At 44.4% G+C, this 16668-nt stretch overlaps 1 protein-coding gene across 2 annotated transcripts in view; it reads right to left on the bottom strand.

The window, feature by feature from the left end:
* Positions 1–9837: 9837 nt before the first annotated feature.
* Positions 9838–16668, bottom strand: part of WIF1 (Wnt inhibitory factor 1) — a 291963-nt gene continuing 285132 nt past the window's right edge. For both annotated transcript variants that reach the window (XM_078655873.1, XM_078655872.1), the window contains exon 9: positions 9838–10562. In XM_078655873.1, the coding sequence (XP_078511999.1) occupies positions 10441–10562 (122 nt within the window). In that variant the 3' untranslated portion in view covers positions 9838–10440. The remainder of the gene's footprint in view (positions 10563–16668) is intronic.

The following is a 16668-nucleotide window of genomic DNA, read 5'->3' as shown; positions in this document are numbered from 1 at the left end:
CATTAAGTACTAGATTGGTCAGACGTGTGTGAGTCTGCATATAAAATATTCCCCCTTCATCACCAACCCATTTGCTTTCAGTTTTGGAAGCCCTTTCATTATCACCGATGCCTGACAATGAGAAAAACATGTCATCAGATGAATAACTCTTTTCAGCCTGTTTCTGAGAATAGGCAAGGGTGGATTTTGACTTATTTTTGCCTTTGTTTGTTATGTCATGTTATGTTAACATTATTTGCTATAGCGCTCGACTCACCCGGGGGCATCTCGGCGCTGTATCGGATCCTAACAGGAGGTGCGTACCATATGGATTCAGAATAGGTATGCTTTTAGTGATTTCCTAAATTTACAGTATGTGGGGTGGATTGCAGAGTCAGTGGAAGTTTTTTCCAGTACCTTGGAGAGAGATATGAGAAGGCTTTTCCCCCCATGCGTGTTTGAAGGACACCAGGGACACACAGTAAGGCTTTGCCGCTGGATCTGAGAGTGTGACTTGGGGCATAGGCCCTTAACTTTTTTTGAAGATACAACGGACCTTTGCCTTTTAAGGCATTATAAGTGAGGCAACATACCGTATTTTCCGGCGTATAAGACGACTTTTGAACCCCTGAAAATGTTTTGGAAAGTCGGGGGTCGTCTTATACGCCGGATGCCAAATTAGACCGTCTGTTTTCATGTGTTTTTCAACAGCGCGGACTACTCCTAAAGGTGCCCACGCTTCCGACCCAGCCGGAGGGGGGGGGGCTCTAATCCCCCCGCCAGCCACAGAGTCGGAGAGCATTGCATCGGTGGACAACGCTGAGGATCCGCGATAGCATCCACGGAGTCGGAGGACGCCGCCGGGCACTGGAGCTGCTTCACTGCGGTAAGCTGAGCGTACTCGGAGGACTAGACATTTAGTGCGGGTGGAGAGATTAGGCTCGCAATATTTCCAGTATACAAGCAAGGTGGAAGAAACATTTCCCGCCTAAGTATACAGTGCTTACAACCCTATATTTCTAACTAATCATGACCACCGAAGCTGACGGGCTCAGAGATAGGGCAGCAGTGGCGGACGCCATGTTTTTGAACTTACCAGATATCAGCAATAATCCCATAGGTACAGCAATGAACAGCAGATTAACGAATGACAATGCCTACTCTTCCGACCCAAAATCGGAAGCGTAGGCGGGAAATGGTGCAGCTCGAACTCGCATCCAAGATCAGCCCCTCGCTGATTTTGTTGGGGCCGTGGCATACCGTAGTTTTGTTTTCTTGGATGCGAGTTCGAGCTGCATCATTTCCCGCCCACGCTTCCGACCCAGCCGGAGGGGGGGGCTCTAATCCGCCGTCCGTGCCCAGTGCCAGAGCTCCCCCTCCCCTCAATACTGTTACCGTACTGTAAAGCGCTCTGACACAAACCGTATTTCACAGTGGAGCGGAACCGGTAATAGGAACAATTACGGTACAAAATGAATAAATATGAAAAAACCAAACGTTAAGTTACATGGTTCAAAAGTGACAATAGCGAGCAACCAAAATACATGAGGTAGCAATCAGTACATTACAAGAGAAAAAAGTGATAAGTGTGCAGGTTATAAAAGCGTACAAGGTACGAGTAGAGGTATAATACTGCAATAAATGGCAGACACTGCACGATTGCTCTAAAGCACTCCTGCCTAGACTGACCTGCACACAACCGCTTGCAAATCCCCAGGCAGATGAGGCAGCAGGATGAGGCAGCAGGAGGTCCTGAAATATAACAGGCAGCTCTGAAGATGGCGGCCCCCACTGTGTTCCACATGTGCTGATCTCTCTCTCCTTCCAGAAATCTCATGCTCATCGGAAGGAGGGGAGTGTCAGTACCACATGATCTCCTCAGTCCATGGAGATAGAAAGGGGACAAAACACACTACCCTTCTTTTTAATGTTTTAATATGACTGATAGTTATATAATCTTTATTACCATATTATGTTGAAATCTAACATAAGGTAGGTACCTTCTTTTGATACACACCTCAACTGCACTGTACAGTTTAATAAAGAAAGGAGATGCTTGGAGAGGGCCTGTAGTGTGAGCACAGAGTTTGTATGCAGTGCACAGGAGTGCACAAGAAGTACCGGTACCAGTACCAGTAGAGCACTTGCCGTGATTGGCTGGTTGTTGCAAACAGGAAAGGCAGTCTGGTGAGCAGATATTTACATGTGGTGAAGACAGTACAGTACCAGTCCCTGTACCTGTTCATACAGTATAGCAGCAGTACATACAGTATGCAAATGGCTGACAGTCAAGAACCCATCATGGCTCCAGCAGCAGCAAGAAGAAAGAAATATGAAGCCAGTTACAAACTTAAAGTTGTAAATTTTGCCATGGAACATAATAACTGTGCTGCTGCAAGACAATATGGAGTAACTGAAAAGATGGTTCGGGCCTGGAAAGCAAATGAAAAAGCATTAAGGAGTATGCCAAGGGGTAAGTGTGCATTAAGAAGAGGCACCCCACATTGGCCAGAACTCGAAAAACATGTAGCAGACATGGTGAATGAGCACCGCCAAAGCGGTTATGTAGTGACACGAAATAAAATACGTTCGTTTGCACTTCAGTGGGCCAAATCTAACCCAGATCTCAGCAACAGATTTAAGGCCACTGTATCCTGGTGTACTAGATTCTTGGGAAGGCATAATCTGGTATTGAGGCAAAAGACGAAAATTGCACAAAAATTACCTGCAGATCTTGATGCCAAAATGCAAAGTTTCCATTGCTGCGTTATTAAGCTGCGCAATGAACATGGCTATGCGCTAAGTAGTATCGGAAATAGGGATGAAACTCCAATGAATTTTGATATGGTTGCAAACAAAACTGTCCATCCAAAAGGTGAAAAAACAATTTTAATAAAAACAACAGGACATGAGAAGTCCAGTTTTACAGTGGTACTAGCATGCACAGCTGATGGCGCCAAACTGAGACCAATGGTTATTTTTAAAAGAAAAACAATGCCGAAACTCAAGTTTCCTGTTGGTTGTTTTGTGCATGTGAATGAAAAAGGCTGGATGGATGAAGAAGGGGTAAAGCTATGGCTTGATAATGTATGGAGCAGGCGACCAGGTGGACTTCTTAAAAAACATAGTCTACTGGTGTGGGATATGTTCAGGGCTCATTTAACTCCCAGCACCAAGCAAAGACTGGCAAGAATAAAAACAGATGCTGCAGTTATTCCTGGAGGATTGACATCGTTGGTACAGCCACTGGATGTGTGCATAAACAAGCCATTTAAAGATCGCATTCGAGAACAGTGGAATGAGTGGATGGTTAGCGGTGAAAAAACATTCACAAAAGGAGGAAACATGCGTGCACCACAGTTGGATGTTTTGTGCAAGTTTGTCATAAAAGCCTGGAATTATATTGATGCAGAAACAGTCATAAAGTCTTTCAAGAAGTGTGGCATATCAAATTCATTAGATGGTATGGAGGATGACTACTTGTGGCAAGATGAAGAGGAATCCGAAGCCGAGACCACACCATCTGATACGGAATTACCAGATCCATACGATGACTGCTTTACAGATGTACCACAAGATCTCATTGACTTACTTATGATATCAGATGACGAAGAGGAGGATTTTGAAGGCTTTTAAAGGGAACGTCAGCAAATCCTGTAAAAATCGCTTGGAGTTATGAAAAGTTTAATCCACTTGCACTGTTTTATGTTTACCGTACATGTTTGATGACAAACAGCCTAATGTTTTACAAGTGACTGTTTTTCATATGGTTCTAAATAAAAATATTGTGACTAAAGCAATATGTTTTATACAACCAATTTGTTTGAGTTCAGTCTTTGAGTGTGACTAATAAACGCTTAACACTGTCCTCTGATAAAGCCTTACTGCTCACCCACACGGAGGAGGACTAGAATCACTAGTAAGCCCAAAATAAATTCTCAAAATGGCTATGCAGGACTGCGTTGGACTGTGCTGGAAGTGGGGGTAGTCTTATACGGCGAGTATAGCACAAAACCTAAATTTTATCAAGCAAAGTAGGGGGTCGTCTTATACGCCGGGTCGTCTTATACGCCGGAAAATACGGTATCTTAAATTTAGAACGTTTCTTCACTGGGAGCAAGTGCAGTCCCTTCAGCAGGGGAGCTGATGGAGTTCCAGAAGGGCGGTTCAGAATAAGCCTGGCCACCGTGTTCTGGGCCACCTGTAGTTTAGAGAGCAGTGATTCACTAGCTTCTGCTAGGAAAGCATTTCCATAATCCAGTCTACTTATCACCATGGCCTGGACCAGTGTCTACGAACTGTCATAGGGAGAAAGGGAAAGATTATGTGCAGTGTACACAGATTGTAGTAGCAAGTGCAAGAGGTTGCCGCCATCTGATCTTTCAACGGATGCCTCCGGGTAACCACGCGCTATACAAATCTATTTCCATTCCATTCCAATGTAAGCGCTTGATCTAATTTTATCCCCAAATTCTTCACAGTTAGTTTGGGTACCGGAATAGCACTTAGTTGGTGTGGCCACCATTCGTCCACCCAGATGGAGGGGGCTTTTCCCAGCAGCATGATCTCTGTCTTCTCCGGATTTAGCTGGAGACAATTCTCAGTCATCCAGTTAGAGATTGCATTCCTGATGCAAACCGTTTTTTTGTTGCTATTGTCAGGTCTTGGCCTAGAGTAAATATTAGCTGGGTGTCATCAGCATATGATATATTCTGAAAGCCAAAGTTCTCTGCAATCTTCGCTAACGAGGCCATATATATATTAAACAAGGTGGGGCTCAAGCATGAGCCCTGTGGAACACCCTTTTCCAAGCTCAATTTACAGGGAGAGTATGAGCCCTGGATGACGGTTTGCTGTCTGTCTGTTAGGAAATCCTGAAGCCACTTTAGTGCCACTCCCTGAACACAGATTTCCTGCAGCCTTTCCATGAGCCTTGAATGAGAGATGGTATCAAAGGCTGCAGAGAGATCTTATAATATCAGTGTAACTGGTATTCCTGCATCTACTCCCAGTCTCAGAGAGTTGGTCACGGCCAGAAGCACCGTCTCTGTAATGTATCCAGGGCGAAAGCCCGATTGTGAGAGATCAAGAATGTAGTTGGACTCAAGATAGGATCCCAGCTGTTTGTTTATTAGGCCTTCAAGCTGCTTGCACAGAAGAGGTAACAGAGATATTGGGCAATAATTGCCACGAGATTGTGGATCTAGCATTGCTTTTTTTAGTGTAGGCGGAACACATGCTGCCTTTCTCCTGGAAGAAATTAGCTAAAGAATTACAGAGGTCCTGGGATTTCGCTGGAGATTGTCTACATGCTTGTGGAGAAATGAAATCCTGAACTATTCTGAAAAGGACCTTGGGGGAGTTATTGGCTCATCCCATTTGATTATTAATAAAAGATCGCCTAGCAGATTTATTATTCTGATGGTATCGGGACAGCGCTTGTTTATATTTCTCCCTATCTTGAGGCTCTTTCCTTTTTCTCCACAATCTCTCTGAGGGCTTACATTTAATTTTTTCTTGTTTTAATTCTGGCATAAACCACAGGGCTGGTGGTTGATGATGAGCAAGACTGTGGCTTTTAGAAGGGGCGGTTTCGTTCAGGGCCGCCATAAAGGCAGTGTTAAAAGAATTCAACAATGACCTAGTGGTTATTGTTTGGTAACTGAGGGTGAAAGACTTTACTAAAGGCTTCAGGAGTAAGTTTGTGCCATGGCCTGTACGCATCGCTTCATGGTCTATTGTTTGTAATAAGCCTTGAAGAGTGAGGGGGCTGTACCTCAAAAGGGATTAAAAAATTATCAGTCCGTGTGAGGGGGAGAGGAGTCTTACAGTCCAGTTGTTCTGTATTGGAGAAAATTAGGTCCGATGTTTGACCCGCTGTATGTGTGGGTCCCTTGACTCTTTGGGAGAGTCCTAGTGTTTCTAGGTCAGATAGAATTTTTCTGATTTCCGGGTTGATATGCTCTTCCCCATGGAAGTTAAAATCGCCTAGAAGGAGAAATGTGTTGGATGTTAAAACGTGCATGGCTATCTATCTGTTCTATCAGTAGCTGACTGAAATTAGTCTTGGGCCCCGGGGGCAGTAAATGAGGGCTCCATTCCAGCTATCCGTAGCTGACACACTAATCTTATAAATATCTAACTCCATGGAGTCAGTGTATGTGGTAAAAACCCATGTCACCTTTATAGTGTTTTTGAAAGTGATGGCAATGCCTCCACCCGTTTAGCCTTCTCTTTCGAGATGGATTAATTTGTAGTTATTCGGGATTGCTAACGCAATGGTTGGGTCTCTGTTAAAAAACAGATATCCGGGGACTTGGAGGAAATCACGCCCCATATCTCGGTGGAGTGCTTGGCCAGTGACCTGACATTACAAAGAAGACAGTTTAGGCACTGTTTGGGTGAAGAAAGTCTGGGTTCTTTCCCTAGTGGTCTCCCAGTCTCTAGCTCACTTTAAAACTGGCATTTATTACAGGCTACTGGGCCTTCCAGACTGTGAGGGTATTGGTTGATACAGAGAAGTTGTGGTGGAGTGCCAGTATTTTTCTGTGCTCGCAGCAGATATAGGGACTCTGCTGAGTAGTGAAGGCGTTGGGAACTCTGAAAATTTACCCCAGGAAATCCAGGGTTTCTGGCTCCTGCGATGAATGAGCTTACCTTTGGCGCGCCCGCTGCATGCGTCCACTGCGAGCGTCTGCTGCGCTTTCACGTTAAATGTCATTTTGAGTCAATTGGTTGACAGCTACATAAGAAGGGGGCTGGAAGGCTTTCTGTACTTCTATCGCTTTACACATTTCTTTCTGAAATGTTGTCTAGGATTAATATATTTTTATTTGTAAGTCTGACATTAGTCTCCTTTGGGTTTTTTCCATGCTATTCATATTAGTATTGGCTATGTTCTACCATCTCACCCTCTCCAGAGTAGGAGCCATACCACACTGCTTAGATGAAAATATGTCACCTTCAGATGTCCCAACAGACTGCACCTCCAAAGCTACAGCTATTGTCTACCAGTCTTCAGAACTTCAGTTTTATTAAAGGAGTGTTCCTTTTTCTAGTCATACTGTGGCACTGTGCAGGATTGTGAGTGCCTATTGCCAACTTTGGCTCTATATCTAGCTCTGAGTCTCTTTCCTGCAAAAAGACTGCAGTAATCTGCAACTGGGCTATAGATTTGGATTGTGTTTCACTACAAAGCCTTCTTCTCCCTTTAATATGCGTAGATGTCTTTTGCAACAATCAGTTTCATAAACATGGACGCTGCAACATAAAATTGCCAGAGACCACCGCTGCATATACAGGAGTGTCTACTCAGAGATGCAGGTTGTTCATATCAGTATCTATGGTCACACACAACTCTCCATGATTCCAGAAGTCACAATGCTGCCCTTTACAATGTGTATGTCGAGGATATCTGGTCTGAAGGAACAATCCTGCAGCCTATGTCAGAGAAAGATGATTCCACTTGAAGAGAACGCAGCTCCTCCACAATGTATACAAAACAGGTATGTGGGCGTAGATCAACTCCCACAGAGCAATTCGACAACACAAATTTGGAGTACCAGTAAGATTGCCTTCCGCTCGAGAGTAATATTAACTCAAAAAACATTGTTGCTTCCAATTTTTCATCTATATTCACAATAACGAAGGACAAAAGCCAATAGCTTGCCAATAGCTTGTTGCTCAGCATTCTGCCAGCCCGATTAGTATTCGAAGGGAAATGTTGGCCACCCCAAATATAGCAGAATATTATGAGCATTTAGACATAAATGATCTTCTGTTACACCTTTTCAAGGGTCTTTTTCCATATCACTTCATCCAGTGAGTTAGGAATCCAATGGCTATTGGAATAAGAAACACTTCTAGGAAAGATATGGTAATAATTCCCATTGGCAGCTTTTTGATGTCTAACACGGTATTATTATCTATGAGTCTAACTGGTGGAACATGGTGTATAAAATTTCTGAGAAACCTTGAAATGAGTTAGTCTATGTTGATCATAACACAACATGCAAAGATTGCCACTGCAGTGAGACAAATGCTTTCCGTGCATCTAGCCAGACCATGAATTAGCTTTTGAAGCAATTTTACCATTCCACCCCAAAATGAGGCAAGGCTATGATGTTGTTGTCACTAATTAAATCTTAGATTGCACATTACATGAGTAGTAAGATACAAAAAGTAGCAAAACATCATTTCAAGTGTAGAATAAGTAAACTTTTGCCCTGAATAACTGTTAATGTTCTTATGGAAACTTCTCTCTGCATTTGTCAGCATCGAAAAAGATTTCAGAAAATGTGCAAAAGTTGTGTATATGGAAATTGTTACATTTGCTGGTATAGATGATCTTAGTAAATACAGACAATAAGAGGCTCAAGGTTTTCCAAACAACAACAGTTGTATTGCAAAGAGGCTACCTCTCAATGTAGTGTATTGGTGACGAGAAACAGACACTTTGAAATTTGATGGGAGAGAATATTTTATTTAACTACCTCCTGATTCAAAAACGGATTGCACCCCACACTCGATCTCTGGTGATTAAGACAGGAGGGAACCCTATTGTGCCAATGGTGAGGTTCAATCGTTACCATTGTAATAAATGCTGCAACAATACTTCTCAATGGGTCATATTCACAAGGATTTTTCTCCGAATTATCCCCACTTTAACGCATCAAAGTGGTGATAAAATTAACACCCCATTCACAAGCTGGTGCAAACTGCAGACAACACCAGTACTTCTGCGATAACCACCAACTAACACTAATGAGATGCAGAGTAGGCGTTCCCGTGCAAAAACACCTGAGAAAACCACAACACCACATTCACAACGAACTGCCAGATCTGCGAAGCAAAGCAAAAACAGGGGATAACCTGCGGTAGCACCAGGGATTTTACACCTGCCTTTGCTGGTGTTAAGCAGGACGACTACCTGCAGCATGGAAGGAAACACAGCCAGGAGCCTTTTAAGATGCAGGTATTCCAGATGGAAGGTGTCTGCGTAAGTTAGCACCACTAAAATGACAGTATTTTTGGTTAAAACAAATGGTCAGAATTCGAGGAAGCTGAATGCCGCAGTCACCATGCTGCCAGTCTCACCTGGCTTCCAGCAGGGGCAATGTTGGGCTGGGAGTTAAAAGTAGTGATGATGGGACTTCTTAGCTGATAACTGGCCATTCACAACGTATCGCCGGCTAACGCAGGATTTTAATTCGCCATCGTGATGATTAGTACGTGGGTTTTGACACCCCTTCCCTGTTACTATCGCCATGTACCGCAGGCTTGAAAATTAATCAGGGCTGGACCGCGTTAACTTTTCTTGCGATGACGGACGATGGCAATAGTTATCGCCCGTCTTTGTGAATATACCCCAAAGTAGTTTAAGTGGTACCATTCTGCACCAGTCAGATATTTAATTCCTCGCTATCAGTACTGCCCAGAAATTTTTTTACTAAAAAGAGTCTAAATCCATAAATGTCAAGTAAGTTGACTCACCTAGTGGCAATCATTTTCCAAAAATGTGAAATGTGAAACATCACCTCTACAATGTTCAACTGTTTTCGAGGCTGTTTTCTCAAGATATAACTATTTGATTGTTTTCTGAATTACAAAATAATTCTTTCTTTGAACTATAATACCACGCAGGGCTCCCCTCACTTTTTCCCGCAATGCAATAAAAATGTACATTTGTCTGACAGTGATAGCTTATCATAGTGCGTCATGTGTATACCTGTCAGAACTGCTGATCAATTTTCAGTTATGCTCCCCTTATATTTATTTGCATATGACAGCTCAGATAAGAAGCAGCAGTGATGTAAATGCTATAGGTTCTCATGAAGCAGATACATTGACTATGTAAAATGTAGTAGGCAACTTTATTTTGTACACAACAGTAAACATTTCATAGAAAAACCTCATTACATAAGCAATACATTGTTTTGAAATCGAAATTCAAATTGAAAATGCCCATACATTATAGTGCTGCATGGTTGTTTACAATATATTATATTGTTTAAATGCCACAGTCAGTGTCTTTCAATACACTTCTCTGCAAATGTAGGAATTTAAAATATTGTATTAACTTTTAAAATTGATAAACTCTCTATATTATTAGAAGGTCAAAATAAATGGAAATAAAATAGTTGTCGTCCAAGTCAACATCTAACACAACTCACCCAACATCAATGATCAATGACTCAGATGTAAAGCAAATCATGTTTGTAATCCTTGTAAGGTACAATCTGAGACATCATTTTTAAAGAAAAAGTTCAGCTGAAATTCATTTTGTTGAAATATGGCACGAAAGTTGAATAGCAGCCTAAAAAGAAACTGCAATGTAAAGGAAACTGTATATATCAGCTCAGTGACATATATGAAGCTAATACACTTTAGACTGACACATTTGTATTTCTTGTTGGTAAATAGCTCGGAACTGAGTGTTGAAAAACAGGTTCAAGTTTAGTTTCACCAGATGTAATTGGATTCGGGTGGATCTTGCCTTTCTTCTGTCTTTTTGGGAGAGGGCGTGTGCTGTCTGTGTTTGGTTACTGTTGGCCTCAGACCGTTGACGAAGCCGGTGCCATACCCTGCAAAGAGAAGACACATCATTGCACATTAAGTAGATCAAATCAAATACAAAACACTTCCATAACTGCATATTTACAGCCCTTCCTTTGGAAATCTGTAGTAACACTAAGTGCCACTTTCTAAATTGGCGGGTTATTTAGATTAGTGCAACACTGGTGACAATGCTTTGGGGCTCTGTTCATGAAGGTACAAAATGATTGGGTGCACACTTAAGTAAGAGATTGATCCAATACTCCATTTCGGAAATAGTAAAAATGTTTTAGCATTTCCGAGCATTAACAGTCCAGAAAAGAAGTAAATAATGAATGAATATTTGTTCCTTGACCAAAGGAGTGAATTAAGCGCCATAAAGAAACAATAAAAATGGTACATCCTCTGCTATTTCAAAGTGCGGATGCATAAATGGCAATGTTTGTTCTACTGATGAGTTTACGTTGATTTTAGGGCTTGTAGTAGGTACAATCAGCAAGTGAGTGGTAAAATCTGTCTGTCTTATTTTTCTACCTCCCTCAGTTGTTTATTTTTAAAGGAATGAGTGCCGGGCCCAAAGATCTGCTCAGTAGCCCGCAGCCAGCACTATTACATGAGCACACACAGTACCAAATCTTCATGTTCCAGAATCCACCTCATACCTCTTTAATCCACTTCCAGACAACTCTTACCCCTTTATTTAACTCTTGCAGGTTTCTGCCTTTTACCGTTGTGACGTTTTCCCTTCTTTCTTTTGCTTCCTTTTCCTTCCCTTTTGTGTGTTTTTCTCTCTCTTGCTCATGGTAAATGTCCGCTGAGGAAAAATAAGCACCAGACCCCAAAAACGAATGCCAATGAACCCCACCGGCTCAAATTAAGCACTCTCTTCCCCCACTGAACTGTCTCTCCATCCAGATGTGTTCAATTCACAGTATATCTATCTATCTATCTATCTATCTATCTATCTATCTATCTATCTATCTACCTATCTATCTATCTATCTATCTATCGATGAATGGGGCTGTGGCAGGGCCCTTGACTGCTGGTAACGCTACTTGCTGACTGAATTATTTTATTAAACGTACGAATCCTGCACTGTTATTTTTAACCTTTGGCCTTTTAATCTGGCCATTTTGCGGGGGCAAGCACTGGGGACACTCTTACCTCCTGTGGCTCGGTGACCTGGCCTCATCCCTCACTCCTACCCGACCCGGTCCGATGCAGTAACCAGTACCGTTGCGTGGAGGGAGGGGTAGGGAGAGGCAGGCACTTCCGGTAGACCGGTTAGCGGTCTAGATGCGGGGGAGTAGGCAGGCATAAAGGTGCGTGGTGCAGCGGGTGCGTTGCTGTGAGTGGGGCTCTGGCAGGGCCCTTTACTGCTGGTAACGCTACTTACTGACTGAATTCTTTTATTAAACGTACGAATCCTGCACTGTTATTTTTAACATTTGGCCTTTTAATCTGGGCATTTTGCGGGGGCAAGCACTGGGGACACTCTTACCTCCTGTGGCTCGGTGACCTGGGCTCAATCCTCATTCCTACCCGCCCCGGTCCGACGCGGTAACCAGTACCGTTGCTCGGAGGGCGGGGTAGGGAGAGCCAGGCCCTTCCGGAAGACCGGTTAGTGGTCTAGTTGCGGGGGAGTAGGTAGCTATTTTTTCAGATGCTCCAGCGACCGCGCAGTGGATGCACGCAGCGGGCGTGCCGCTGGCTCGCCAAAGGCTAGCCCGTCTGCGCCTGGCCGCGGCCGGCCGGGGCCCAGGGCCAGAACCCCTGGTTGTGCCGCAGTAAAGCGACAGTACAGCTTCCTGGAACTGCTCACCCTGCGCCCCCCCGATTGCGGATCTGTGCAGACACAGTTTGATGGGAGGCGGGAAGAGCAGGGATTGCAGGCACTGTCCTTTCAAATTTAGGGTGGGGAGTGAGGTGGATGAGATAAACCCTCTCTTGAAATGCTGTTTGCTGAATTGCTGGTCACTTAGGAAACACAGACTGGACGTCTATTGTTGAGGCACTACCCAGGGGCTATGCGATCACCAGAACAGATAGAGCTTCTGTTAGAGGCAGCAGAGTGGCGATAATTTTTAAGCATCATACTCAATGCACTCTCGAGTCTATCGCTATTGCCGACAGTGAGTCAGGGGTCTTTACAATTAAGGTGGACTCGAACTATATTGTGAAAGGGCTCTTTATTTATAGACCTCCTGGCCCCGCTAACTGTTTTTCCTCTAGTTAGATTGATCACCTTATTCAACCAGCACTACGGTATGACAAACTTTTAGTGCTGGGCGATCTTAACTTACATTTTGATGATGGCTGCTGTACGGTGGCGGGTGAACTTTGTCAGAAAATGGCCACTTTACAACTTAGCCTAATGTCTGATTTCCCTATCCATCTGAGGGGCCATATGCTGGACCCCATTTTTGCAAATTGGGGGGATATAGTTGTTTATCCCCCTTTCCCTGTTGTATGGAGAGATCATTTTCTGGTCCCTTTTGCTATGAGATTGCCGGGGCCAAAGACACGGGAAAAAGCAAAAAGGGGCATAGTGTGTCGGAAATGGGCTGGCTTCTCACAGGAAAAGTTTAGCAGCGTCCTCTCGTTGGGGGGCCTACCTGGCGGCACAGATGCCGAAGGGGTATGCATAAACTTAGACAGGCGGATTACGGAAGCCCTGGACAGCACCACCCCCTGGTCATATAAATTACCGGGTAGAGCACAGAAATCTGCTCCTTGGTACTCTGACGCCTTAAGAACGGCCAAAGCAGGTTGTAAATGCCGGGAAAGGCAGTGGAGGAAAGATTTCTCTGACCAGGGGAGGAGGGAGTATAAAGAGGCATTGAAGAGCTACCACGGGCTCATTAGGAAAGCAAAAGCACTATACTATCTGGAGAGAATTGGATCGGCTGGCAACTCTACACCGGAACTGTTTAGGGTCTATAAGGAGATATCTTCCTGTTCTACATCAGCGGCTCCGGCTGCAGGATCAGAAGAGCTATGTAACCATGTGGCAGACTTTTTCCTTGGACAAAGTGGAGAAAATATACTCCACCTTCACCGACTCCGCCCGTTTAGGAGAGGAGTTGGCGGAGGAGACACAGTATGTCTGTGAGGGAGAAGGGTTGAAGAGTTTTTCCATGCCCCACCCAGAAGAGTTAATTAAAATCTGTATTCGTATAAAATCGGGCTCTCCCAGAGACCTGGCGCCCCCTACGGTACTTAGAGGGAGCCTGGATATCCTGGAGCCACATATTAGACACTTGGTGGAGACTTCTTCTAGGACCTGTACAGTACCTGGTTGCTGGCAGAAAGCTGTGGTACTACCGCTCCCCAAGAATCCTCATTTAGGCCCAGACCAACTGGATAATTTTCGCCCCGTCTCTCTCTTGCCATATTTTGCCAAGGTGACGGAGAAAGTGGTAAATATGCAGCTGACGGTGCATATTGGGAGATTTAATCTCCTGCACCCCACACACTCTAGATTCTGAGCCTGCTACTCTATGTAATCCGCCTTGCCACTGAGACCATCAGGCAATATGTGGACGCAGGCCAGACGGCGGCCTTGATCCTGTTGGACTTAGTGCCGCCTTCGACACTGTTGACCACCACACCCTGGTGCAGTGTTTGAAGAAAAGAGGTGTGTCGGACAGTGCCCTGAGCTGGCTGAAATCTTTCTGTCGGGCGTAGCTTCCAGGTGAGGCAGGGCTCCCATTACTCGAAAGTCATCGATTTAAGACAGGGGGTACCACAGGGATCGACCCTGAGCCCGACCCTGTTCAACCTATACGTGGCTCCTTTAGCGGAGACCGCTGATGGGTTTAGGATCAGGGTCGGGTCCTATGCCGATGACACACAGCTGGTGGTCTCCCTCACACAGGCACCGGACACGGCAGCCTTCAACTTCGTGGCGTGCCTACAAGAACTGGCCGCATGGATGGCTAACAACTGCCTGAAGTTGAATGGCAATAAGACCGAGCTGCTTGTGGTGGGGCTAGCTCCATCGGTATGGTCATCTGCCTGGTGGCCTCAGAGCTTGGGTACTACGCCTGTCTCCTGCGCGCAGGCAAAGAATCTGGGGGTGCGGTTGGACACAAGGCTCTGCTTTGAGTACCAAACCAGGCATGTGGCAGGCACCTGTTTTGGAGTCCTGAAGGTCCTCCGCAAAACCCTGGATATGCTACCGACTGCTGCCAGGAAAGCAATTGTCCATGCCCTGGTTACATCGCGCCTGGATTATGGCAACATTCTTTATCTGGGTGCTACGATAAAGTGTATGCTCAGACTCCAGGGGGTGCAGAACGCAGCAGCACGTCTGGTTCTTATTCGCCCGAGGAGGGCCTCGGCGAAGGCAGCATGGGCTGCACTCCACTGGCTGCCGATAAGGGAGAGAGTCCTGTTTAAGGCAATGTGTGTTTGCCATCGCATCCTGCAGGGGACTGCCCCCTCCTATATGTCGGAGCTACTCACCCCCTAGGTCCCTACACGCCAACTAAGATCAAGTGGTATGGATTTGATGTGCGTTCCTGCCACCAAGAGAGCTAAAATGGGTGGACGCTCTTACCGCCTGCTGGCTGCCGAGCACTTGAACAAACTCCCCGTGTACCTCCGGATGGAGGCCTGAGAGAGTTTCTTTTCCCCCGGGATAACTAGGTAGAGAGGCTGTCGGGTGCGGAATTCGTGCAGTTTCAACGCAGCGCTGGGACACACTTGCCGAGTGTATCCATGCGCTTTATAAATGTGCCTAGTATTATAATTATCAGCTATCTATCTATCTATCTATCTATCTATCTATCTATCTATCTATCTATCTATCTATCTATCTATCTATCTATCTATCTATCTATCTGTCTGTCTGTCTGTCTGTCTGTCTGTCTGTCTGTCTATGTATCCTCTCTCCCTAACTATATAACTATTGATAAATGTACTCTGCCTGTATCTAGGCAATCTATAGGTCCACATTTCGGAGCTTTTATTTTTAGATACATCGTCAATGCATATTCCCGCAGAGATAACATTGTCATGTTAGTTAATAATGTTAATGTTGCAGAAAACACAAAGCCTAGTTTGTGACAACTTAATATTTGCATTACTATAACTTGTGGTTTTATTATAATCCATTAAATGTAAGTTGTTTTTGAAAAGCATGGTTTTGATCTCAAGACTATTATTACTCTAGTCCTTGACTTTAAAGATATAGGTACGTCTGCATATCTTCTGTCAATATAGGTATTTATTAACTTGCAAGAAAATAACTTAGCTATCCAGGGGCAGTTGAAACATCAAAATCTTTCCAGTAAACATCTGTTACCTAAAATAATGCCTTTTAATTGGACACCAAATTCCTGAGGGGCGTCGCTACTCTGCATGTTTACCATATTCGGAGATGCATATATTATATTACCCCTCCACCACTACCTCTACTACCTTTACGTAAACATTTCCGTCACATCTTACACCTCATAAGGCCATTTAAAAAAAACACATTGTTTTGACACAATGAACAAATAAACGGTACAGTGCATCATTATGTCAGGGAGCATACATGGTGTATCAAATGTTTATACAAACGTTGTACATCTGCCATATAAGGCAAAAAGGTTTGTTTTGTGTGCCTTTACCTACATTTCTGTACAGGATCACATGCACTACATAGCACCCTCTCTTTGGTCTTTCAGTAACTGACATCTGACAATGATTCTTCTTGTGGGGGCTCACAAATATTTCCTCGGAAGGCATTCCACTTGCCCCATACCCGAGTCCATTTTTTGGCGCATCCCCTATGTACATAGACAGATTTTTCTGTTATCATTGCATTGTCCATATCTCGACACCACTGGCGATGGGTAGGAGTCTGTCTCGATCCCCAGTTCTGAGCTATATTTCGCTTTGCCAATGTCATCCCTAGCGTCGCCCAGTCTTGAGTCGTGTGATTGAGGTTCGTAGGTTCCCAGATGTTAAGTAATCTTTTAGGTTTTGGCGGAACCGTAACTCCTGCGGCCTGTGAGATTGTATTCATAACTGCCTCCCAATACCGTGAGTGATTTTTGGGCAGTCCCAGATCATGTGAAAAAACCTGCCTGATGCGCCACATTGTCGCAGGCTGAGCGGTGTGTCCGCAGTGCCCATTTTATGCAA

Source organism: Lissotriton helveticus, chromosome 1_1, assembly GCF_964261635.1.
Source record: "Lissotriton helveticus chromosome 1_1, aLisHel1.1, whole genome shotgun sequence".
Taxonomy (NCBI): domain Eukaryota; kingdom Metazoa; phylum Chordata; class Amphibia; order Caudata; family Salamandridae; genus Lissotriton; species Lissotriton helveticus.
The sequence above is the reverse complement of the archived record's forward strand: the minus strand, read 5'-3'. Positions and strand labels throughout refer to the sequence as shown.